Source organism: Chlamydotis macqueenii, chromosome 13, assembly GCF_036417535.1.
Source record: "Chlamydotis macqueenii isolate bChlMac1 chromosome 13, bChlMac1.mat, whole genome shotgun sequence".
NCBI classification, from domain to species: Eukaryota; Metazoa; Chordata; class Aves; order Otidiformes; family Otididae; genus Chlamydotis; species Chlamydotis macqueenii.
The window spans coordinates 4,894,599-4,920,477 of NC_141568.1; the positions used below are offsets into that span (position 1 = coordinate 4,894,599).

The 25,879-nt window shown below is 41.4% G+C and overlaps 1 protein-coding gene across 1 annotated transcript; it reads right to left on the reverse strand.

Annotated features, from left to right (window-relative positions):
- Positions 1–452: 452 nt before the first annotated feature.
- Positions 453–12,205, reverse strand: HSD17B2 (hydroxysteroid 17-beta dehydrogenase 2). The gene is made up of 5 exons (XM_086758267.1): positions 11,929–12,205; positions 7,095–7,307; positions 6,599–6,784; positions 2,400–2,537; positions 453–811 (listed from the first exon to the last, which is right to left on the reverse strand). The coding sequence occupies exons 1-5, from the start codon at positions 12,203–12,205 to the stop codon at positions 453–455; spliced, it is 1,173 nt and encodes a 390-aa protein (XP_086614393.1).
- Positions 12,206–25,879: the final 13,674 nt, after the last annotated feature.

Genomic DNA, 25,879 nt, shown 5'->3' on the forward strand with positions numbered 1-25,879 from the left:
TGAAGCTGCCATGAGAAAGATTTGAATTAGGCTCTTAAATCTTTCCAATAATAGGAATATATGCAGCTTCTTATAATTTTTAAGAAAGTTGTCAACTCTCAAGGACTTCTTTGTTTTGTTTTAAAAAACAGATTAGACATCTGTCTGTGCGTTGGTGGTACCTTTTGAAGCAGACAAGAGCTATATAACCTCATGAGATACCTTATACAGAAGGCAGGATCCAAAGACATCAGGAAAACATACAAATTTCTCTAGAAATGCCCCATCTGGGATAGCTTTCTATTTCTGTTTATCCACCACTTTTCCTGAACATTACTCTTAATACAAAGATTTACCTCTGTTTCCAAGGCAGTGTAAATGCAATTTAACAAAGACAGTACAATAAATAGCAGTGTCTTGGAACAGTTTTTCCCCAGTTATCTCATCAAGTAAGACAAATGCTGATGGATACCTTAAAGATTCTTGCTTTCAGCTTCTGACGTTCTCAGCGCCCTCGGGACAGACTCAGTACTCAGCATCTTACTAATGAAAAAGTCATAGACCCAGACAGGAAAGTAGCAGAAGATGCAGAGGGGCACATAAGCCCCTTTGCCGGGGGTGTACAAGCCGCGTGGTCTCTTGGCCAGCAAAGCGTGCAGGATAGCGTTCAGCACGGGGGAGAGGTCGGCGTCGCAGTACGCGGGCATGTGCAGGAGGTAGCTCTTCAGCCCCAGGAGGTAGTCCTCACCATAGGCTCGCCTTGTGTCTGCTGGGAGGTTCTCTACCAGCTCCTTCTCTTGCTTGTCCCACAGATCAGGTGTGCCTTGTATACCTACAGTAGAAACATCACAGGATAGCAAGTGAGTTTAGGGCTGAATTTTAAAAAGTCATCTATAATTAAGTTGTTCTCCACCACCACCCTGATTCACAGTTGTTCTAAACTGTGTCAGTGACAAAAAGACAAAACAGCTGGTTAGCTGTGAGTGCTTTTACCTGGGAGAGAAGGGAAACCACGAAGCACAGACTATACAAAAAGCACGGGGTTCAGGCACCATTTGGTTGCCAGCTCTACCTAAAAAGACTCTCTCACTATGAAGTCAGCATTTTTTCCCTTTTCCCCACTCCCCTTGCCATTCTGTCCTTACTCATTTTGTGGCTGTTTCTGATCAGTATTTATTAACTGATGCGAGTGACTGAGGAAAGGCATGCAAACCAAGATGAACAGGATTCACTTGGGCTGGCCAAGTGCTAAGCTCCTCTTTCACGAGTGACATTGGTGTTTCACTAACTAGTTTCATGAAGGATAAGGCTGGCATTCGGCCAGGTTTAAAAACAAAATTAAAAAAAAAAACAACTATTTTTCCCCAATCTGCATCAGGTAAGAAAGAAAGCAGTGGCTTTTCCAGTGCATTTATTGCCTAACTACCATGAGTTATGCATTGCAAATAAAGACCAATCTTTAAATAAATATTTAAATCTCAAATACTTGTTTTGATGCGTGATGTTTTCATCCAGAAGTCTGACAGCAGCCAAGTGGGGCCCTGAAGGTACAATCTCAGGCAGGTACCACTGACCACATGGGTGCTGTCAGAGCCCAGTGCCCTGCAGGGCCCCTTCCCAGGAGGGGAGGCATTCAAGGGCGCGGGGTTTTATGAAAAAGACCATTTTGCTTTTCATCACCATAAAAATTGTCTCCATGAAGCCACCAGGACTTTCTGAGCAGGCAGCAGTAGGCTTTGATGTTGTCCTCAGGTAGCTGCCAGGCATGTCCGCAGAGCGGGGACCTGTACAGCACCCACTCTGCTCCCGGGCGGGCATGGGGCGCAGCAGGAGATGAGTCTGTAATGCAGACGGGCTCTGCAGAAAGTGCTCAGAGCACTGGAGGGAGGATTTGGAACAGCAAGCAGTAGAAGCACAGCAGCGTGAAGGAGTGGAGAGGACTATAGAGGGTAATATTGACAGCAAGTAGGATGACAGGTATTGCTGTAGATAATTCGATACAAGACTGCGCACCTCAATAAAGAGAGCTCTGATATTGAGAAAGGTAGGACGGACAGCCAGTCCTGAAGCTGTCATGCCGGATAAGCAAGGCGTAACACTCCAAATCAACTACACAGTGATGCTTGTTATTTTTTAACTTCAAAAAAGCTAGAGCAGAAAGAAAGCACCAATCGCCTGAACACTGCCCTGTCTCGAAGCAAAGAGAGCTCTCCCCTCCACCCAGGAGAAAGGCAAAGGCAGGCAGTGTGCAGAATGGGAAAGAACAGTTTATGTAAAAAATTATCTTAATTTCCGTAACTAACATGGAGAACGGGAAAAAAGTCCAACTGCTAAGAATCATTCAGAGCTCTGTTTGAGGATGCTGGACTACAGGTAAAGAGGCAAGGCAGAAAGAACTACCCAAAACGTCAAATACCAACCTGTTCGGAAGCCTGATGGATGAATTGCGGCAACTTTAATACCCCATTTGGAAAGCTCTTGCCTCATTACTCCAGAAAACATGGACAAAGCTGCTTTTGATGCACCGTATGCAGCATACCTTGGTAGCGGAATGCCTCCTGCAGGAGCAATATAAACATGATAAAGCTCGACGGCGGTTCTTTCCAGCCTTTATTTTCGTGATTTAGAAGGAAGATTATAGCGCAACCAAAATTATGCAGCTCTCACTGAGGTTAAAGACAAGTCAGTGAGGGAATCATTTCTTTCTGGAGGTTAAAAAAAAGTGAAAGTTGTAAATTAGCAGTTGCTTATAGCAGTTATGCTCAGTAACACCTGATAAGACACCTTGTATGGCAAGAAAAAATGAACTGTATTGCATTTAAGGGTAAAAACTGCTGAAAGTTATGACTGTTGGTTTCAAAACACAGATAATGTTTTAGTTCATATAGTGAAGCAATAGTTTAATCCTGCTGTTCTTGTTGTCACTGTAACACAAATTTCAAGCTCCTACCATAAACCACAGTTACAACAGGGTAAGTAATCTCAATTCTAGCTTTATAAAGCCAACTTGTCTTCCAGTTCTTTCAGCTAGTTTCAGAAAGACCAGAGACAAGACTGCAAGTCTGGGGAAAACCTCAGTGGACACACCAAAGCTGGAATCACATCCCCCAGGTGACAGGGCTCTCCAAGACCCATCGAGGAAGCAGATCCCCCATCTATAGTGATATAGAATCATAGAATGGTTAGGGTTGGAAGGGACCTTCAAAGGTCATCTAGTCCAACCCCCCTGCAAGGAGCAGGGACATCCCTGACTAGGTCAGGTTGCTCAGAGCCTCATCCAGCCTGGCTTTGAACGCTTCCAGGGATGGGGCCTCCACCACCTTTCTGGGCAACCTGTTCCAGTGTTCTATAACTCGCATCGTAAAAAATTTTTTCCTAATTTCTAATCTAAATCTACACCCCTCTATTTTAAAACCATTACCTCTCGTCCTATCGCAACAGGCCCTACTAAACAGCCTTTCCCCATCTTTCTTGTAGGCCCCCTTGAGGTACTGGAAGACTGCTATCAGGTCTCCCCGGAGCCTCCTCTTCTCCAGGCTGAACAGCCCCAACTCTCTCAGCCTGTCCTCATAAGAGAGGTGCTCCAGCCCTTTTATCATCTTTGTGGCCCTCCTCTGGGCCTTCTCCAGCTGGTCCATGTCCTTCTTGTGCTGAGGGCTCCAGAACTGGACACAGTACTCCAGGTGGGGTCTCACCAGGGCAGAGTAGAGGGGGAGAATCACCTCCCTCGACCTGCTGGCCACGCTTCTCTTGATGCAGCCCAGGATGCGGTTGGCCTTCTGGGCCGCAAGGGCGCATTGCCTACTCATGTTAAGCTTCTCATCCACCAGCACTCCCAAGTCCTTCTCCTCAGGGCTGCTCTCAATCCATTCTCTGCCCAGCCTGTATTTGTGCCTGGGATTGCCATGACCCAGGTGCAGGACCTTGCACTTGGCCTGGTTGAACTTCATGAGATTGGCACAGGCCCACCTCTCCAGCCTGTCAAGGTCCCTCTGGATGGCATCCCTCCCTTCCAGCGTGTCGACAGCACCACACAACTTGGTGTCGTCGGCGAACTTGCTGAGGGTGCACTCTATCCCACTGTCCATGTCGCTGACAAAGATGTTGAACAGGGCCAGGCCCAGCACGGACCTCTGAGGGATGCCACTCGTGACCGATCTCCACATGGACATTGAGCCGTTGACCACCACTCTCTGAGTGCGGCCATCCAGCCAACTCCTTATCCACCGAGTGGTCCGTCCATCAAACCCATGGTCCATCCATCAACCCCATATCTCATCTTTGCCAATCCCAGCAGCATTTGTTCAGACAGAAAACAGCCAGTATTTTATGCAAATTTAAAATAAATCCATATGTTCACAAAACAAAAGCTTCCAGAAAATAATATCCTCCAATTACAGAGATTTCGTCTGTTCCAGAAACTGGCAGATTGCCACTTGTTCAGCTTTAGAAAAATCTAAAGATGCTTTGATTTGAGCATCTTCCCCTTCTTCAGCTGCCCCCCTTTCTCCACAAGGTTGGCGTTACCACCGCACAGAGCATCACTGCCATGTCTAGGGGTCATCACAGCCACCATGGGCTGTGGTGGCACAGCAGGCAGGAGGGAACAAAAGGACAACCCTTCTCCCTTGAGGCACATCACTCCTCCTGCCTGCATGGGTAGTTGGGCACATCCTCCGATACAGCGTCCATCTCAAACGTTACACATTCAGCTCAATGTACTGAAATCTTTTAAAAGAAAATACTTCGATACAGGGGCATTTTCAGGTAAGCCACTGGTGCCATTTATTACATTTTATACTGCAGTGACCAAGGTATCACAGGACCTTCTCACACAGAGCCATTCCTTTGAATAATTTGGGCCAATTATATGTTAATTATTCTTCTGTATGCATCTGAATAAGTTTAAATTTCAATTGGTTTGAGCCCATTGAATCACATAGTTTTTCCCCTCTGAGGTCAGGCTAACCTTGAGTCCAGTTAGATTTGCTCTACACAGACAGGAATAGATTGGGCACAATGAGACCTCGCTAACTTTTCTGCTAATGTTTTACCAAAGGGCCCTCAGAGCCTGCATTAAGAGGAAGCTATTTACCCACATCAACCCGCATGCAAGAGCATCTGTGCTAACAGCTATAGTTTAAGCAGGGTCATTATCAACTCCTGCAAGGGCAAATTACTCAGCACAGGGAAGCTCTCCACTTATCCCTGCAAGGCAGCTCGGTGATTCATGCCAAGAATTAAGACGTCTGCCCCAAAACACCAAAAGTGCAAGCTCCACTCGGTCAGAGGTCTGTCCTCTGTGCTTGCAAGGGCTGGTGGGCACCAGAAAGGTCCTTCTGATAATTCAGTCCTGATTTCTTTAAGTGTCAGCAACAAACTATAAACACAGGCATGCAGATACAAACATACTTGGGATTAAAAACCAAAAAACCAAACAAACAGAAGACAGCAGTGTCAAAACTAGGCTGAGACCACATCCTCAAGGTAAGCCATGAACACAAGGTAATGTTTGCACAAGCCACCTCAGCAATACAGCAGGCATGGACACCAACTGCACAGAAATAAGGTTCCAAGAAGACAAGGCAAAGGAAATTTGGAAAGCAGATGATATGGTAAATTCTTAAGAGGTCTTAAAGCAAAAATGCTTTCCAGCCTCATGACATCCTGCTTCTAGCAGGTCTCGTTTTCAAAGAACCATTCCTGCTCCTCAGCTGTTGGCTACCAGATACTGTAGCATCTCAGCTGTCCTAGAACAGAAGGTTGTGTTATAAAGGCATATATATATAGCAAGCACAGGATCCAATTTATGGGACAAAACTGGAGAGCATATTATATACTGTTAATAACTTTTAAAAAATTATTTTATTAATGAAAAAATACAATTTTGCTAATATGTCAGGCTAGAGTATTTTAAAAATATTTGGTTATTTTCTTAAAAGAAATACAAACACACACTCTCTTCAGGTCCTGGGTTATTAGCAGACCACGCTCTACGACTCTGCACTCTGGAAAGAGCCATAGGATACAGCAAAAAATAAAACTGCCTTCTGCTCTTGAATTAAATGTTTCTCTTCAACAGGTGTTTTATCATTGTGCTTTCTCACTCCAACTAGAGTACATGAGCCCTACAAGGGTGCAGAGGTGGAGCTGCCCAACTGAAATATCTAACATTTATCAAGGACTGTTACAAATGGCAAATGTCATGAACATACCTAAAATAAATTTGTGTCTTTGGGGCATCTCCACGATGTGATTCAACAACACACAAACTGAGATGGTCACAGACTTCTGCTAGAACATGTATAAAATAGTCTGTGCCTTACCACTCATCTTTCTGGAAGCTCACAAAGCCATCACTCATAGCAAGATCTGAATTTTACTGTCTTTTATATAACAGCATTTTTTAAAGTCATATTAAACTCTTCTGCTTTAAGGGCTGGTATCTAGGAATAGTCTCCCAAATGAAAGAAAAACCTGCACTTATTACCTAGATACCCATTCCCTAGGTGTATTGACAAGCAAGACCGACCAACACTCTTCTCAGCATTTTTGCCAAGTAAGTTAGTTGTTTTTCCTGTTGCACCAGAAATTTATTTGGTACTTTAGTTCAACTCACCTGCCATGCTGGACACGTTAACCAGCCTCCCCTGGGATTTCCGAAGTAACGGTAAGAAGGTCTTGGACACCTCTACAGCCCCAAAGAAATTCACCTCCATGCATTGCCTGTACGTGCTCATGGGGAGCAGCTCACCGTCGGCAGGGAAGCCCAGGATGCCTGCGTTGTTCACGATTCCCCAGAGCCCTGGGTACAGGAGAAAGCACAGAGCTGCTATACAGCAGGAAATCAACTCCATAAAGATTAAACTGATGAGCTGGATGGTGCCTTGAGATCAAAGCAGACTATCCACAGATACTGATACACAGTACCCCCTCCTTGAACAGTCATCGTCATTTCTCGTATGTGCCAGAAAGCAGGAATCAATATAAATACCCTGAGACTGCAGCACAGAAATGACCTACACACAAGCCACGATGCAGCCAACAGGCAAGAGAGGCACCTTGTAAGCAGGTACATTAGTATGCCCATTATAATGGAAAAACAAAAGCCATACCTGTATTTTGCACCTTCTCCGAGACTTTTAGATAAGCTTCCTTGATTTGGGTGGCATTGGTTATATCCAGCTGCAGGACAGAGAGTCTCTGAGAACAGGTTCGTCTCAGTTCCTCAGCTCCAGGTCCATCCTTATTCAAAACTCCAGCAAACACAACAAAACCTATGTTATCCAGGTATTTAGCCAGTGCATGACCAATTCCAGTGTCACTTCCTGAAAGCATGAAAAGACACTTGAAAAGTGAGTTTGTCCCAAACCATCATCCAAAAAAAAAAAAAAAAAAAAACCAAAAAAAAAAAAAAAAAAAACCACAAAACCAACCCCACACCACACCAAAAAACAAACATGTATTGGAAATACATGCAAATGTAACCAAAAAGATGACCAAAAAAAAAATCACCAAAATACATATGACAGTAGAAAGAAATGTTCAGATCTGAAGGTTTGAGGAGCTGGACCTTTGCAGGTTCCACAAAGATTGACAGAGCATCTCCTCCTGGCTCAGAGCTGATGGAATCAGTTCATGCTCTACCACCAACAGATTCTAGGATTTACAGAAATAAAACTTCTGATTGGTTTTCTACAAATATTCAGACCGAAGCATAACAAGAAGAGTATTTAGAAAAAAAAATATCAAACTGAGAAAAAAAAACACAAATACTTTAATTTGTAATCTCAGTTAGACAAAGCAATTATAGGGCACTGGAATTCAAATAAACTCTTTGCTTCTATTTCTTAATTCAAAGAATTTTCATTATTTTATTCAAGTATCTACCATCTGGATCCTTCTGATACATACTTTTTGCCCACAGGTTGCCACCAAGCCAAAGGTAAGCAACTGTGTCTTTACCTGCAAAGGAGTTCAATGATTTCAAACCCTAAGAAAGCTTCAGAATGGCATTTTTACGCTAAGCCAAATAACACCAGCTATTTAAATTTATGCAAACTTGCATCAGAATTTCTCTTATGTCCTCTATCCTCCTCTAGACTTATTCCCAAACTTCATCCATCTAAAGCAATGAACCACCAAATGCAGGAAGCACCACTAAGGCAAACACACAATAACCTTTGTGATCACAATTGTGCAAATCCTCCCACCAGGTAAGAATGATGAATATTTAACAAATAATTCCATTGATTCATAAGTCTCTCCCTCTGATACAGTATTTTGTTGCCACTGCCTTATGGTACTCCTAAACATTTTCTTGCCCAGTGTCTTTTTTAATTCCAGTTTCCATGCTTCCCATCTACAGAGAAACAACTTGGCAAGAGAGGAAACATCTCACCCATCTGCCCCCCAAGACTCCCAATGAAGTGACACAGGACTCTGCTAAGGACAAGAAAGGCATTTATAGGGACTGTGCTGCAGGAGTTATGCAAAGGACAGTATCAGGAGAAAAACAAGGTGTTTAAGAAATGAATGTATTTTTTATATTGTAAAGCAGAGATACATCAGCATGTCCCACGATGCGGCACTGCACCCTCCGCTGCAAACTGCAGCAAGAAAGCTCCTGGATGCTGACGTGCACCAAGACCCATGGAGCTACCCCAGGGCTTGGCTGTCTCCTGCGATAGCAATTTATTACGTAAACACTCAGCTTCCAAACCCACCTGCATGGCTGGAAAGCTCAATGTGGGACAAAGGGCTGAGACTCCTGCCAGTTTTTTACTATTTCCTTGTTTGTGAAAGAGCTGTGATATTCCCTACTTACCCCCTACCAGAAACTTGTAAGGGCTAACCTGCCATCTCAGCACACTGAGGTGGAGATTATTGTAGTTATTCACAGGCCTGCTCCTGCACTCAAAATCCACAGTCAATAGAATTCAACTGCCATCTTAATCATGCAAGATCTTAATTTCTGGGTTCTGAGGCTTTAGTCCTGAAAGGTAAAAAAATATTAAAGCCAGGTAACTTGAAAGAAACACATACTACATGCCTGGATCAATCAGTGCAAGATGTTGAAAAGAATTACTCATGCTCTACTTAACTCCTTCAAAAAAAAAAAAAACCAAAACCAAAAAAAAAAAACCAAAAAAAAAAAAAACCACCACACCAACACGTTTTGGCATTTTTGAAGTCTGCAGGTTGTTGAAGATGCACCAGAGCACCACATATATCACATTTAGTTTCTTGCAGCCCTGACCTGAAAGAGAACAGAAGAACAAACCTGCATTCTTGGAATTCCCCAAAGAGGCATGAAGAGGCCTGCAAATACCCCACAGACAGGACAGATTTCTGGGTTTCAGGCTGGAGTGTCCTTCCTTCTTTTTGTTTTAGTGAAAAAATCCTATTTCTGGATCAAGTCCTTCCCAGCAAGTACACAGCCAGAGATCTACACATTGCTTAAGTTTTACAATGCAGCTTTACCTTGGGAAGGGGCAGAGCCCCCAACATCGAGGGATGGGTGTAGCAACCCTGAAAAGTAAATAAAAAGCAGTGTCTATCCGTGCCTGCCGCTGGGTTTGTCCCCAGCCTGTATCAAAACAAGTCTGATTTGAGTTTCGGACCTGTTATCCAAGTCCAGAGAAACTTTACCCTTCAAGTAATAAAATTCAAACAGTAGTTGAGTCTCTACATGGAAGAAATAGAGAATTCCCTCTCCATCGCTTCTATGTAAAGAATAACAATTTGTGAACTATTAGAAGACTTATTATAAGAAAGGCAGTCACTAGTGACTGTAACTGCATCGTTACTGAGAATTTATCATCAACTCACACCAAGCATCAGAAATGCCATCACACATTAAGAATTAAAAGACCAATTTAATGAAAGAAACTCATCGCACTGCACACGGAATAATCACAGCAAGAATACTACAATTCCTGCTACTTCGGCTCTCCATGATAATTTAATTTTTAGGGAAGCCAGCTATTGGGTCTACCAAACTAAAATACAGTATTTGCATGCCCAGGAGCTTCTGTTTAAGGATCCTGAAGCACTCACCCCTAGCAAGAGGATCCACAGAAATGGTTTCACCACTGACTTTAAGACTGAGCACATGCCCGCAGTTATTCATGTGCAAAAGCATTTTGACAACTGCGTACAGTTTTCCCTTAGCGTGGTTCTCCGGTGAACTGCTGGATTAAGGGACTTCCAGAGAGGACCAGGACAACATCTGACAAAACCCAGGGAGAGAAGCATAGAGATTACTCCATCCTCTGGCCAAAGGCAGAGGTCTCATCAGTGAGATGAGAGCACAGCAGCACTCCTCAACCCTGCGGGCTGAGCAGGGGAAAAAAGAGAGGAAAAAAAAAAAAAACCCACAAACAACAACAACAAAAAAAACCCCACCAAAAAAAACCCAAACCCCACCATCTCCCATGAAGTGCCTGCATCAAGTCTTGTCTAAATTGGAGAAAACTAAACCAAAATTGATTTAAAGGCACCCTGCACCAGCACATGCACACAGACACACATCCTACAATTGTTAAAGGGAAGAGTACTACAGTCAGAGCAACTTAACCAAGAAATGCGTTGAGTAAAACTTTCATTTCAGTTGATGGAGGGTGTGATTCAAATACCAGTCTGGATTCAAATAAAGACCAAGAAGAACCTCCTCAGATGCGTCAGCTGTCAGAGGTGTCCAAACTTGCGTTTCTTTGGGACAGTTGCAGCACAGGTACAAAGCGAGCTCATTCACTTGCTGGAGTACACCCAACTGTTCTTCACTGCCCTGTGTTGCTCTGACTCAAATTCTCTACAGCAGGTAAGCTCTGAGAGAGTGCTCTTTCCTGAAGAGCTGCAGTCTTACAAGAAGTAAGAAGATGCCCAAGTGCAATCCCTGTGTCTGCAGGGCTGGGACAGGAGCGCTCCCTGACACCCATCTTCATCCCATACACCTGCAGGGAGAAACCCAGCTGGCAGCTAAACTGCACGGGGAGAACTTGCTGCTCATCCTGTCCTCTCTTAACTTTTGTATTTAATCCCTGTATTAATGCTTGCTAGGCAAATCTAAATTATTTCCAGGTGTCCCTATAAAATGAAATGAAATTCTGCAAGAAATAGCTATATAAACCAAAGCAACTTAATTCAGCTTTTCAGAGGGGAAAAATGGAAAATAAAACAAAAAAGAGCAAGTTAACAGTGCAAGAAGCAGTTGTCAGGCAGTTTGGCTTAAAGATTTGATTAACACAAATAAACAACATTTAAAGTTTTAGAAGAAACAGGAGAAAAGCCATTAAACTACAAAAATGCCATCCTTGCAAACTAAAAGTGGGATTTGAGTAGATTAGAGTGTTAATAGAGACAGAATTCAGTAGCTCTGAACTTTCACTGCTAGTGAAGGAAATTATTCACTCCCAAATGATTTCATACATCGTTTCAAAGAGATGGCACCAAACCAGTGTCTGGAAATATATGCATGATATACACAGTGTGCACTGTGCAAACGTGCACACCAGAAGATAACCGCACATCCGTAACCAGTGCAATAAATTCAAGTAAACAAAAGTAATGTACGAATGTAGCGTTCTGAGGGCTTCCAGAAATAAATGTCTCTCCTAAAAAATTAGATCATCGTAAGTATTCTTATGCTTTTTGCACCAGTTAATTTCACAAGTACATCTAAAAAGCTACTTGTAAAGATTAAATGAGACACTAAAAAAATAACAGCATCTATTAAGATGCTTTTCTACTTAATTTCAGAACACTTATTTACCTGGAAAAAAAAACAAACATCTCTGGCAAAGCAAATAAAATCAGAAAAAAAAAATAAAAGGAAAAACCTTACAAGCATGCATTTCATAGGTACCTAACCCAAGGACACAAAGTTTTCCAGCCCACTTGCACAAAAAGCCAGTTTTTGCTTCCCAGAGTGCGTCTGCAGCACCTTACCTGTGATGAGCACGGCTCTGTCGCCCACGGGCAGCAGCGCGTGGCCACCCAGGTACGCAGAGGAGAGGAGACTCAGGGTGCAAAACACCGCCAGCCCCCCGCCAGCGCCCAGCACGGCCACGCACAGCAGCCCCAGCAAGACAGGCAGGAGGCTCCAGACCAGCACGTTCGCTTTCTCCACCAGGCTCCTCTTGGCCATGCAGATTACAGTCACCCCAAAAAGTGCGGTGACACCTGCACAGAGCCACCCAAGGGGGCTGCTGGCAAGAGCATCCATCAGCAGTGGCAAGAAGCACACACACACCCCACCAGCGGCTGGGTAAAAGCAGGTGTTGCTAAATGCAGCACGTGTTATATAGGAGCAGGGGGTGGGGCAGAGGAAGGGGACTCCGTTTAAAGGTTTGACATAATCTCACTTGCCCTTGGCACCAATAAGAAGCAGAAGCCTTCCTTTTCTTACCTTTTAATCCTTCTGCCTCACAGATCCACCTTCTGAACAATATGCTGGCTGGATAATGATTGATAGCACTGGGAATGGACATGATGTAGCAAGCTCTGCCTTCAGGAGAAAATTAACTGCTGTGTTTTATACGTTTAAAGTACATTTTCCTAGATAGTGAAAAAAGAACAGCTTCCTTTACGGGAAATAGTTGGAATTTGTTGCCTAAAAACTGAGGATGTAGTTGGAACTGATTTTTGATGGGCACAAAAGTGAGTCAGGACAAGGTTATTTACTCCCTGTCCTGCAAGCTGTGTGGTTAGCATTGGGCTTTATCACACAGGAGCCACCCTCCTCTTTCAACAAAAAGCCCAAAATGACCTTCCCTGCTTTAGTGCACACCTTTGGCTATTTACCTACTCCACAAGCAGTGAATATCTACGGCTAACTGACATTCAAGGGGTCCGGGAGGCTGGGAGGGGTGAGTGCTGGTTTGCCGTTAACAGCAGCTCGTTAAGTGAACACACCTGATATGAGCCTTTGGCTGACCTCCTGCGAGGACATTCACCTTCGTTTTGACAGGAATCACTGGTTCCATACCCGCACACGGCAAGTTGAGGAAGAAAAAAAAAATAAAGCAATTGCTTAACTATATTTGAGAGATGTAACACCTACTGTGGTGTACCCTGAAAGTTATTTAAACAGTAAGAAAGGAATAGTTTACAATCCATCCAACTGGAAGGACTGAAATACAACGTAGGCATATTTAGCTGTGTTTAAAAATCCCTGCTAATTGGTTTGAGAGATGAGCGTAACCCATCACACAACCAGCCAACATGATGTAGCTGGTTTTCCGAAAGAAAATGTCCTGCTGACCTATTTTATTTTAGACACTAGAAGACTGAAGTGCAGGGTGCAAACCTAACACAAGATTCACGTGCATTTCCATTCCATTATTCCTTTGGGGTTTTATGGGATGCCAAATCCGTTGAATATAAATTTTTACAGCCAGTGAAAATCTTTACATACCTCTATAGGTAGGTTACATTAAAGATGAGGTCACTTTCTTAAAGGAACATTACCCTCGAGGTCTGCTTGCCATTCACTACTACTGAGAGCACTCACACATCCATCCTCCCACTCGTGCACAAAGTGTAAACCATTTTCACTTCTCTTTGCAATTCACTGCTTCTGCCTTTAGTAGCATGGTGGTCTTGAGGTCAATGTTATTAAAGATTTCCTTGGAGAATTTTGATTTCTGTCCCTGATTGGTCTTCATCGCATAATTTAGATGATCACAGACATGTTGGCATTTGAAGCATCATCTCTCACACTTGAGGATATAGTGAGCTGGAGTTTTTGCACAGTTGGAAGAGGGGCAGAAGTGACCACCTCCAGCCTGATGCCCACCCTGGCTCCCCGCAGCCTGCAGGGAGGGGACAGAGGCGGGCGACAGGCCAAGCCGTGGTGGCCACCACGCCTGGTCCCTCTCAAATGGAGAGCAATCTCCATTTGAGTCTTCCCTCTGCTCCATGTTCCCCTGCCACGTCCCCCACTGAAATGTATACGTGCACGTGCGCATCCTCTCCCTCACAGACCGAATTGGAGGGTGGGGGGATACACGGACCACTGGGGATGCCACATGCACGCTTTGTACACGCGCCTGCTGCTGTGCGCTGACACAACACCCGTCTGCACCCGCAATGCTGCAGAACAGCTGTGGGAAGGGCTGGTGCAGACTGATCTCTGTCTGAATTAATGTTGAATTTCTACTTTTAATATAAAATATAACTACTGAAGGCTTCTTTTAATGAGAAGCTGACCATGTGTTCACCCTGATGTGCGAGTAAAACTATATGTAAGTGAATAGATCATACACACTATGAGAGGTTGCTATCAGAAAGGAGGGTATCATCTAGAACTGGCTAAGAAACGTTAACTTGGAATACCCACCTCACGTACCCTCTCATGTTCTCTGACACCAGCAGAGACAGATTGCTACTTCAGGACTTTTCAGCACAATTTTGCAACAAGATAAGCTTTATCATCTCATGCCCACTACCCACCTTAAGAAAGCCTCTACCTTCCTCTCTACCACTTTGGTATGTCTTCAGCTGTCACAGCTCTACGTTAACACAAGATTGCAATTGAGTTGCATTATTTCCTACTCCTCTATGCCATGCCTCCTCATCCTACGAATACCCATCCGTATCTCATCTCCTTCTTGACAGTTGTGCTGGCAAAGCTGTGGCTCCCCCATATCATCAGGATGTTGCTTCAACATGACATCTGACTTACAAGGAGAATGGATTTGGACTAATTGATTTTGAGGTAAGCTTGACCTTCTGTCTTTGCCAGGACATTTGTCTTTCTCCCCAGCTTTTCAGAGCCATCAGACAATAACTCAGTGCCCTATCCCTTTATGCCCTGGCGATCCACATATTCTATACTGAAGCCTGAACACTGCTTCCATAGTCAGCCTGTGCCAATGCCAAATGGCAGCAGAGAAACTATTCAGACCAGCCTCCTGGCTGAACCGTTCTGTTGCGTGATTACTTACCCTCAATGAGCACTTTGATCTCAGTGAATGTTTCAGATATACAAGGGACTTTGCAGATCTCAAGCAAGTCTCTTCATGCTGAGTGATAACTTTTGAAGGTCAATTAAAGCCACGCAAAAGAAGATGCTTTTCATGGAGAACGATCTTTCCATGGTAATCTGCAGCATGAACAGCCAGTCTCTACAGGATCTCTTGAGTCCAAATCCAGCTTGTTTTTCTCTGAATTCTACAGTCACAGCATCTCTCACCCCATCTAGAATCACTGCAGAACACTTTCCCCAGGACAAAGCAAGGACACCTCTCCAACGTGTGGGATCTTTATCACAGGCATCCACTCACTGACTCCATGTTCTCATTCTTTAGGCACACTCACTTCTTCCTAGATATTCATTTCCTTCCTTCCTTCCTGGTCATCCTTTGCTGGCTCTGTATTTTTCAGCATGATGGCTGCAGCCTGTGCTTTCGATTTCTGTTCTTAACACAAAAAAGGGCAAAGTGTTCAGGTTCTCCTGTTCCTTTGTGGTGAAGCTGAGCCTGTTCACAACTTCTTTGAAATGCACCAGCAAGAGTCCTAATGACTCTTCTGTCTTTGCTTTTCATGGTTCCATTTCTGGTTCAGAAGTTTTCCTGCTGTTTATTTTTTTAGCCTCTGCAATTTTCTAGCGTAGTAGAAGCTTCCAATTCAACCGTGATGCCTTCAGCATGTTTCTGTTACCTTTCCCTGCACTATTTTTCACTGCTTTGGCCACATTTCTCATGTGCTTTCTTTGCACTTTCCAGTAATTTACTAGTCAACATTTTTCCTTTCAGCACCTTCCCTTTGTCCAGAGGTACCACACGGCATATCCAATATTTGCTTTCTGTTGATATTCTGTCCCAGCTGCAACATGAATTACACTGTCTAGAGACACAAATCCTTTTTCTTTATGTCCAGTCTCTATCTCTGTTTCCTCTGCTTCTGCCAGTCACATATTTGTTTTTCAGTTCAGGCTTTTTCAGCTATGCAACACAATGACTGTCACTCCTCAGAGCCTCTGCTCCATGTGCTTTGTATGCTTTTGTGGCTTGGCTAGGGGATCTACATTTCAAGTTCTGTAGGGATGTTCTTGGCTACAAGGCTTTTCTTGGAAAATAATTACAGCAGAAAATAGGTTAGGATCTGTTTCACCGAATAAGTCATTAACCAAGACAGAAAAAAAATATTCTCATGAGTAAATAAATATACCAGCAGAAAGAAATATGGTGTTACTTACTTTGACTACTGCTTCTGAGAGACACAAATACCTTCATACATTTGGATTTTGGTGGACTTAATGGGTACACCAGCACTTGTCAGGCTGTAAGTCTGGATGCAGAAGCTATGGAACTTGCATACACAAAACTCATTTGGGCAAAGATACTTTGCTCTTACAAATACTGCAAACTCCTATACAAAGGTTGAGATAATCCTCTGCTTTCAGCCAGTCAGCTACTTATGCACTCAACTGGAAGCACATGAATCCCAGTGAAGACAACAAAACTATGTGTCTGCCTAAAGCTAGGAATGCAGCCAAGCACCTTTGTGAATTAAGATCTCTGAACGCACAGGCATGTACTGAATAAGAGCAAAAAAAAGATTATGTGCAACTGAAAATAAGGCTGTATAACCTCTCCTTTGTCTTCAAACTATTCTTTAATAGATCCTTAGGGAAAATAATTCCTGTCAAATAAAGTATGTATCCATTAAAGAAAAGTAAGAAATACATTTTACCTCGAAGTTACTGGAGATTTTGTCTCTAGAAATACAGTAATTGTAAAGATTGTAAATTCAGCGACAGACAGTAATTCCTGAAGATCACTTGGCAGTGAAGAAACAGCTGTAGTTCACCATTTTTCAATATTAAATTCTAACAAAAGCTAATAATAATTACTTCCTCAGCTAAATCTCTTGTTACTTTCTCAAGTGTAAGAACCTCAGAGTCAGGAACTTCTCTACTGATGGCCAAACTGGACCTGTAAATCCTTTTGGCAGGTACTCATGCAACACACACCTTAGCATTATACAATTTTCAACAGAAATAATTGCAGCCTGCACTTCCCACTTGAATCCAATGCCTGCAGCAGCTCTAACTTCCCTTTGAAGCAGTAGATCTCCTAATAACATGCCACATGAAATAGAGCCATGCGCCATAAGTTCTGCCTTGGTATTTATGTGAACTCTAATCGCCATCTGTAAATCTTCTGCAACAGACAAAACATCTTAAATCAGAGAAATCATTAAGATTATGAGCACTCCTCTGTATTTGCAAGGGAGGTTTTCTTCTCTAACTCTCCAGACATCTATGGATCTCTAGGCTTTCAAGAACAGCTAAAAGTAGATTGCACTCTTTGCAAAATAAGTCATTTTTAATCAACTCAATTGTCATTATTTTTTTTTTAAAGGATAGAATCAGAAAACCTAAAGGCAATTAGTTACTCTTTAGGAAGTTAGCCAGGTTATCCTCATGAGAAACTACATTTGCCTGCCTTTCTTCTGTCATCTAATAACATGAAACAGCTTTCACAGAATCATCAGTGTTCAGAGAAGAAAAGATACCAGTTTATAGTAGTTCACTTCTCTGACAGCAACAAACTCTTCCCTAGAATTTCCTTTGGTACATTCAGAGTGAAATTCCAGCCCTGCCTAGGACAGAGCACAGCATAGTGGTGCCTCAATACAAGAGAAATAAAGATGTAAGCTATACTCTGGACTGGAAGATTAGTTTGTTTTTTCAACTAGATTGTTGTGGTATCTCTCTTTTCTCTTCCCTTTTCTATAGCTTTGCCTCCTGAAGCTAACAGTAGCATCTATGTGTCCAGAACACGAAGGATTTCCGCATTTTCCTAGCCCACAGTTTGCTCATTACTTTGCAAGTGCGTCTTGAAATGCAACTGCAACTTTCCCTACCTTACTTCTAGGTGGCTTCTCCTAACCAGAAGCCATACAGACGCTGTCTACATCAGAAGGAAGTACTTTTCTGTATGTTCCTTCTGTAACTTTTCCTCCTGCATGTCTCCAAACAATGGCAGGTTGGGAGAAACATCTGTTTTACATCTGACCTTTTCCGCACACGTTAACAGTAGGCCACAAAAGCATTTTCAAATACTTAGGTATTACCCATGCAAAAGTAACATCATTTTTATTGTAGTTAAATTAATAAATAGCAATGTGAATATGGAGGCAGACAGAAAATTAGGCACATATGGTAATCAAAACTCTGATTAAAGCACAAGTGGACAAACTGAGCAGCTAAGACAGGTAACAGTAGTGATGGAGATGCCAACTTCAGCAATGCCAGCTCACCAGGGACTCCGGGTACACATGGTAGATTATGAGTTCCCGTTGAAATCTGGGCCCTATAGCACCCTTATAAATATTTAACCAAGTAGTGCTAACTTGCAGCTAGCATAAACATATATCTTTCATCAGACCTTTAACTGCAATTTAGACATGGACCAATACTCTCCAAAGCAAGGTTTTGAAAAAAAAAAAAAAAAAATCCTCACCTCCTAGTCTAGCTGCACTTCTCTCTTTTGCCCCCAAAACAGTACCTTCAAAGTGGGGGGATTTACTACATCACCAACAGGATTTGTCATTCATGGTAGATAGTGACAACATTAAAAATAAATGACATACAACTTGGAGCCCCAGAACATGTCTCTGAACTTTGAGCATGGATCCTGCAAAAAGAATGAAAGAAAATGAGTGATAGCATCTCCTCCTCGTCACTTGGGTTATTAACTATGCACATCTGCAACATGCCTTCCCTCCCATCTGCAAACTCTAAACAACTTCTCTGCCTCTCATAAACAGAATTCACTTATTTTTAGATTTTCCTCACAGTTACAGCAGCTAGTCTTTGAAATGAAAGCCGAAGCAGAATGAGATGAAAAATGAGTGATGAGCATCACCTGCCCTAAGTGCATTCTGTTTTCTGTCAACTGAAGGACAAGTCCTTCATTTCCAAATGGTGAAGCCATGTATTTTTCCTGTTGAGGAATTATGACCTCACTCTGTGTGTAATCAATGACTTACGTTATTATTTTGATTGAATGTGTGTTTGCTACATACCAAACATCACTGATTTCTCCTTTAATGCTGCTGATCTGAAGGGCATTCCTGTTGCTTTTCCGTGATGTTTGTGCTGCTCGTAAACTGCCACGATCATGTTCTAATGTTGTCAGCAAGACCAGCTCTCTGTCAGGAATGACTTGTCATAGAACCATAGAATGGTTTGAGTTGGAAGGGACCTTTAAAGGTCATCCAGTCCAACTTCCCTGCAAGGAGCAGGGACATCTCCAACCAGATCAGGTTGCTCAGTCATCTTAGTGATAGATGATCCTCCCGTACAGCAAGGGGGACAAACTAGATGACCTTTCAAGGTCCCTTTCAGGATCTACGGCAGGTTTTGATGGTTCTATGGCAGGTAGCATTTTAGTTAAATGCTATTTTTTTCTTTAGGCAATCCATCAACTATGGAAAAACCTCTATACTCAGTGTCATTTTTGTTGTTTTGTTTCCCTTTATTATATTGTCCATCTTAGGCATTTTATATCATGCAGTAACCTTAACCCTTGAATCAAAAATTGTTTAGATGTAAGCACATCTAATCCCATTAAAATCACTATGACTATCCACACATAAAACTAGACAAATGAGTTAATAGGTTGCCCAATGACAGTCCCAATACCCATTAGGTCTACACGTTCCCCTAAACATTAATAAAGGACAGAAATGTTCATACTGATGTATTTAAACATGTGCATACCTGCAGAATGAGACCCTGTCTTAAAGACCTCCTCCACCTCAATTTGAGATGTCTACACGCTAACAGATTTATGCAAATGAACCTACACCATAAAACAATTTATTTTGCTTTCCAGGTGACACAATTGTCAAGTATAACTTTAATGAACTTCTCCAAGTTTTACAACCAGTATTAAAATACTGTCAAGCCCCAGGTGGGGGTTCCAATTGGTGGTAGGCACCAATTCTATGGGGATAAGTCTGCACAGGCACTTCACACTAATCATCTCTTGCAGGAGATTCCTTCCTGAGATGTGCAGTTTGTAACTCGTTTTATTAGTACTGTAAACTATCACTTGACTTTTAGTTTTCATTTCAAAACTGCTTTTTAACAACATACATGACAGCCTGAGGGCAAACCTCTCTCTTGGATGCATGCAAACTTTGCTAGAATCACCAAGGGCTAGGCAGGCGTAGCTTCAAAGGCAGATTTGGGACCTATAACTTTAATTCATCCACCAAATGGAGCTCCAAAATCCATTAAGGAAAAATAACTAGTAACCATCTGTCTTTATTCATCAGGCTGAAAGCAGTTAATCAAACCTAGTGGACATTTTTACTTTCCTCTTTCTCTCTCAACAGCTTTGAACACAGATGCAGCCTTTCCATAATTAAGCTGAGCATAGTAGCTCCTAGAGAGATTAATTCTGGTGAGCTTGTCAAAAATGTCAGATGGCATACAGGTTCTGTGCCTTGTCCCCAGGATTTTATATATGTATATATATAGGCAGATTCAGGACACAATTATTAAAATTAACAGCTATCCATAGCCCATGCCCTTAACTCATCACAATGACAGCAGTGTTAGGAGGACCTCTTCTCCATTATAAGGTGTATTTTTTCTCTCTCTGTTAGGGACGCAAGTCAGGACATCACCTCCACAGTGAACAAACATCTGGAACCAGAACACAGCTACTTTTACTCACTGCTGAACCACATTTTTACCAGTAACTGAAAGGCAAAAATGTTTGTGAACTCATTGACAGTGTTTTCCATGAACCTAAATCATTTCCAGGTTACAGGAGTTACATTCGAAGAAGCTGGATTAGAATTAGATGGTTTATGCCTAACAGCTCTTCCAGACACGTGTTTTTAGGAAAGTTCTCAGATATATGACATGGTTTCTACTGACTTTAAAAGGATACGCACAAGTATCCAATGTGGCTTTTAGATCTTGATTACTATTAATAATGAGCTCATATGTGTTTTCAATTTCCCTTATTTCTGAGTTTTAACATTGTAAAGCAAAAAGCATCTCCAATTCTTAAAGATTTTATGTTCCTTGTTAAATATTCTGGTTTTTCAATTTAACTTTACAATGAAATTTATGGACTGAAACTAGGATTTAAAAGTACCAGCCTAGTAGCAATTTCTTTCTTCCTTTAAACTGGGATTTTATTTTATTTTTAAATAAAGTAAAAGCTCAGGTCAAATATATCTTTGAGCTGTTAAAATTAGATTTCAATGTCATAAAACTTTCAAAGTTCTTCCCTTTATAACTGGTTACAAAGAAGGGTTGATTACTATCACTTTTGATTAAACAATGCAGTTTGAAATTGAGTTGTGCAATATAAGGAGAAAGTGTCCCAGAGAAAGTCATTTAATGATGCTAGAAGAGACACGCGATGGGCTTTCAAAGGAGCCATGAAAACTGGACCACAGGAAGTACTGACAGAAATTAGCAAATACTGGACAAACTTCATAAGCTAAATTCAAATTACATTTTAAAAATTACAGGTGTTTAAAACATGGAATCTGTTTGCGCACTTAGGAGTATAATTTTGCCTCCATATGTTTAGCTGCTGATAACTGGCTTATCTATCAGTCTTCTACCCCACAGATATATTCAAAATGGCAAATGGAAATAAGGCACGCAGCTATACTTGGAAAAGTGGGCAAGTATTAAGTAGCCTTAGTACCTCTAGATATCAGACTCTACAGCAGAAAATAGAGAGGAAAGAGGTATTTTGAAGAAAAACTATGCTGGCATGATCTCTCTTTAAATAGCACTCCTTTCCCTCAGGAATATTCAAGCACTTAGCTATCATAAATGCTCTAAGAGGAAAGACAGAATTACTGTTCCCACAGTACACATGAATGAAGAGAAGCAGAGAGGTCATCCTCTAATTAGTCAAAAAATCATAGATGAAAACTCCTGTATCATTGCACTCAGTCTTGGACCCTGCTGCTTGAATTTGCTGTCGGTAGTGATCAACTTGACAGGAAGTGTCCTTTGAGTACCAGTAACCTAAAGACCATCAAATAATGTTTTATAGACATCATAACAGAGATTAAAGGCCAGCAGTAAATCAAGTTGCAGAGGCTTTCACAGAATTCCTTTGGAGAATAAGAGACACATGAGAAAAAGTAGGAAGAGGCCTAGCTGGAAAAATAAGTGGCCAGTGGAGACTGGAATTGCAGGCTCATCAGAAGAGAGTGTTAGCATTCTCTGCTAAATCAGAGATAAGTGTAGAAGATAAAAACATATATATGTAAATGGACAGACACAAGTGAAAAAAAAAATTGCTTTTACAAAGAAGGCCAAGGAAAAAAGATCTTAGGGAATTATGCCAAAAGGCTGAATAAAAAAATGTTTTTGTATGAAAATATTGCCCATGGGCAATTGCTAACTATGACAGACTTGGCCTCACTGATGTGATTCACAGAAGGGTTTTCTACACACAAGATATTCCTCTTTTCCTGTTTACTTTTTCTGATGTTATCATCTCCACTTGGTTCACGTCTATTATCATAAACAAAATTTCAGTATTGCTAAACCCAAGCATAATTACTCAAAATAAACAAATTAAATTTAAAAATTGGCAGGAGTCTGACAACTCTCAGTGTGAGGCTCTTCCTACGTACTCTTTTGAAGGCACAGCATGTTCGGACCTGAACCAACTTGCCAGCAGAACAAGTCTCAAATCCCGGATCTTTACTCAGGCACAAACTGCATCTACATTGCAGCAGAGATGCATTCAGCTAGAATTTGTGGAAAACCAGTCAGAAGCAGAGTGGGACTCTTGCCACTCACGGTGCCCCTTTTGAGAAAGGATGCTCCATGCAAAACTCTTTGGATTTAGCCAACAGAGGTCAGAGAGGAGGTATCTCAGAGAATGGAAAAAGTACAAAGCTGAAGCCTCAGCCTAGGCAGATGTGTATCTTTAAGGGCTAAGAATCAGAATCATTCAGGTTGGAAAAGACCCTTAAGATGATCTGACATATGACAGAAATTAGTAATGCTGCAATCTTTAAAACTGGAACTTTAGACTCTGTGAAACTTTGTCAGCATGTTAAACAGCTACTGCAACCTCAAGAGGCTAAATCACAGACCAGCATTGTACAGTAACACACCTGCACAAATGGGGATACATTCAACAAATTATCCGTTAAAATAAAAGTTCAAGTCTACAGTGATATAAGCCAGAACATTAAGAGGAAAATACAAAGACTTTTAATGAAAAAGTGAGAAGTGGCAAAAATTATTTTCATCCATTCTTTTGAATGCCACGACATACTTGCACGTTGTGCTGTTATAAAGAAGTCTCTTTGTAATCTCTGAAATCTCTAAAATGCCAGAGAATATGTAAAGCTTTTATAAAATCAGTACTTACAGCAAAGGACCATGAAGACTTAGCTGAATGGAATTAAAGGTTCACATTTGGTACCTCACCTGCAAAAGTACAGTGCAAGTACTAAAAGAGACAAAACTGGACAGCTCCATCGCCCAGAGACTTCAGAAAGTGCAACTGAAACACAACAGTCATAACTCAAAGGCTGCAAATGCAACCACGGAACACACGCACCAAAGGAAAAAAAAAATTACTCCAACAACCTTTCTTAGAGTGCTGTTATGCACCATGATGCACTAGACAAGCTACAGCCACAGTGTGTGAAGCATATTCTGTAGTATTTACATACATATGTTTAGTTTAGCCTTAGTTTCTGTACCAAATATTCCTCCTCTTATTCCATAAAATTAAAAAGTAAATTAGAAGTTCATAACCCACAGCACCTTCATCCCAAGGTATCAGGCCATGATATTAACGTCAGTTATTATGGCCAGAAACACTCAGTGGTCAACTTGTTAAAGAAATTTAATAACTCAAATAATCTAATAATTCTAATTTTAGGCAGTCTAAATTATGGAACATATTAACGATGTAATATTGCACCAAGATTACCTATAAAAGGTGGATTCAGTGGCAGCAGATGTTAACTGAGGCCCTTCTTAATGTATAACCTACAGGAACTGGAGGTCTGCCTCCTTATTCAGTCCTGGTTGGACTGCTTCATTCCTTACCAGACAAAATAAGGGGAACAGGTTTCCTACGTAAATGGGAGGAATGCTTGTAGCCTGTTCTCACAAGGGTCATTCCACCTTCCTCAAGTTAATAAACTTCAGGACACGATGAGAAGTCCATCACTGACAAAAAGCTCACTGAAAAGGCAAAAGCAGTGTGACCCCTTTGCAAACAAGACACAAGGAAACCCTGGCTGCATAAAACATTCTCATTAACACTTACAAACTGTGAGTCATTTGGGGATTTTAATTATGATTATTGAAGGCATTTTTTCATAAACAGATAAAACATCATGGGAGGTGGGATGATTCTCCCAGATAAGCTAATAATGTGCATGTTTCTGCCTGCTTTAGTTGATGCCTGTTCCTAGTAAAGATCACCTGTATTTATGAGGGTATGGGAAGGAGCTAGGACAGGAACTACACAAGAAACACAAATAGTGAAGTCTGTTTGGCTTTACTATTAACAATATGGCACTCAAGGGATTCTCAGTGGCCACTCAAACTGCTTTCCCAGGCTTTCCCAGAATATTTTTGAAAAAGGGCAAAGGAGCTCAGGCTATGTCAGTGACAGACTCAGGACAAGAACTGTACTAGATAATGCCTTCTCTTGGAAAGTACTAAAATGACAACTGCTAAAACAGGCATTCTTGCAATAATAATGATAATAATTATAAATTGTTAAAGTTGAATATCTAAATTGATTAAGCAAGTAATTTTCCTCTATATCATTTTATTCAGCTAGTGCATAAAGAACTCCTTAGGTAAATGGGGTTTTTTGTAACTTGAAGATTAGGTATTACACTATAGAAACTTTCATTATACAAGAAATCCAGTTACTAGAACATGTCGTTCTTCTAAGTCATTTAGAAGAACATTTTAGTTTATACAGCTTGTCCATAATGTGTTTGATGCCTGATTCTTTCACGTTCCTAGGATGAACAAAGAATTGAACTGATGTATGTCCTGGAATTAATCCAGCATTTTCAGCTGGCACAAATTCTGTTTCAATGGGCTGGATGCTTTCTCAAAGATAAAGAAACAGGGCTTTAAATGCAAAGCTCAGTCAGAATTCTTTCACTGCAAGAATCAAACAAAAAAAAAATCATATATTTGAATCCCCTGGTTATTGAGATCTTCCTTCTCACTCAAAAGTAGCAAAAATTCAAAATTAGTTATAACCAGATGCTGTGCCCACAACTTCTATTGAGTGGAGTGACAATTAAGAGCAAGAATACCTTGCAGTAAATTACTTTAAGTTACAGCACGCTCACACTCCTGGTTGAATAGCTCCTGCTTTGAATGTGTTCTTCGTGTTACCATCCCAGGACAAAACATGTCCAAATAAGGCTTTTGAACAGAAGATAAATGCATGTTATAACTATCTCATCTTTGTAGCTTCAGTAACTTTGCCCCACTGTAGACTTAGAGGATTTATTTTGTTTTGACCAAGTGCCTTCAACCCTCAAAATTTTTGGTTCTGAAAAATTCATTTCAAAGGAAAACTCATTTTTGTGCTAGAACCACTTGATTTGAAACAGGTCAGAATTAAGTCACACATCAGGCCATGATATATGAATTCTGATTCTACCATCATTACCTTCATGGAACAGAATAAATAACATCAGAGATACATAAGAACACTTATGCTGTTGTAAATACCAAGATGCCATTAAGTAAGCCTTACAGAGGTTATCTAATTTAAACACAGCTGAAGCAAGAAAGAGATTGCATCCTTCTTTTGAAGTTGTTTTCCTCTACTTACATGGTCAAACTCTTACCTAATCCTTCCTCTGCAAAATGATGTAATTTTTGCAATGTTTT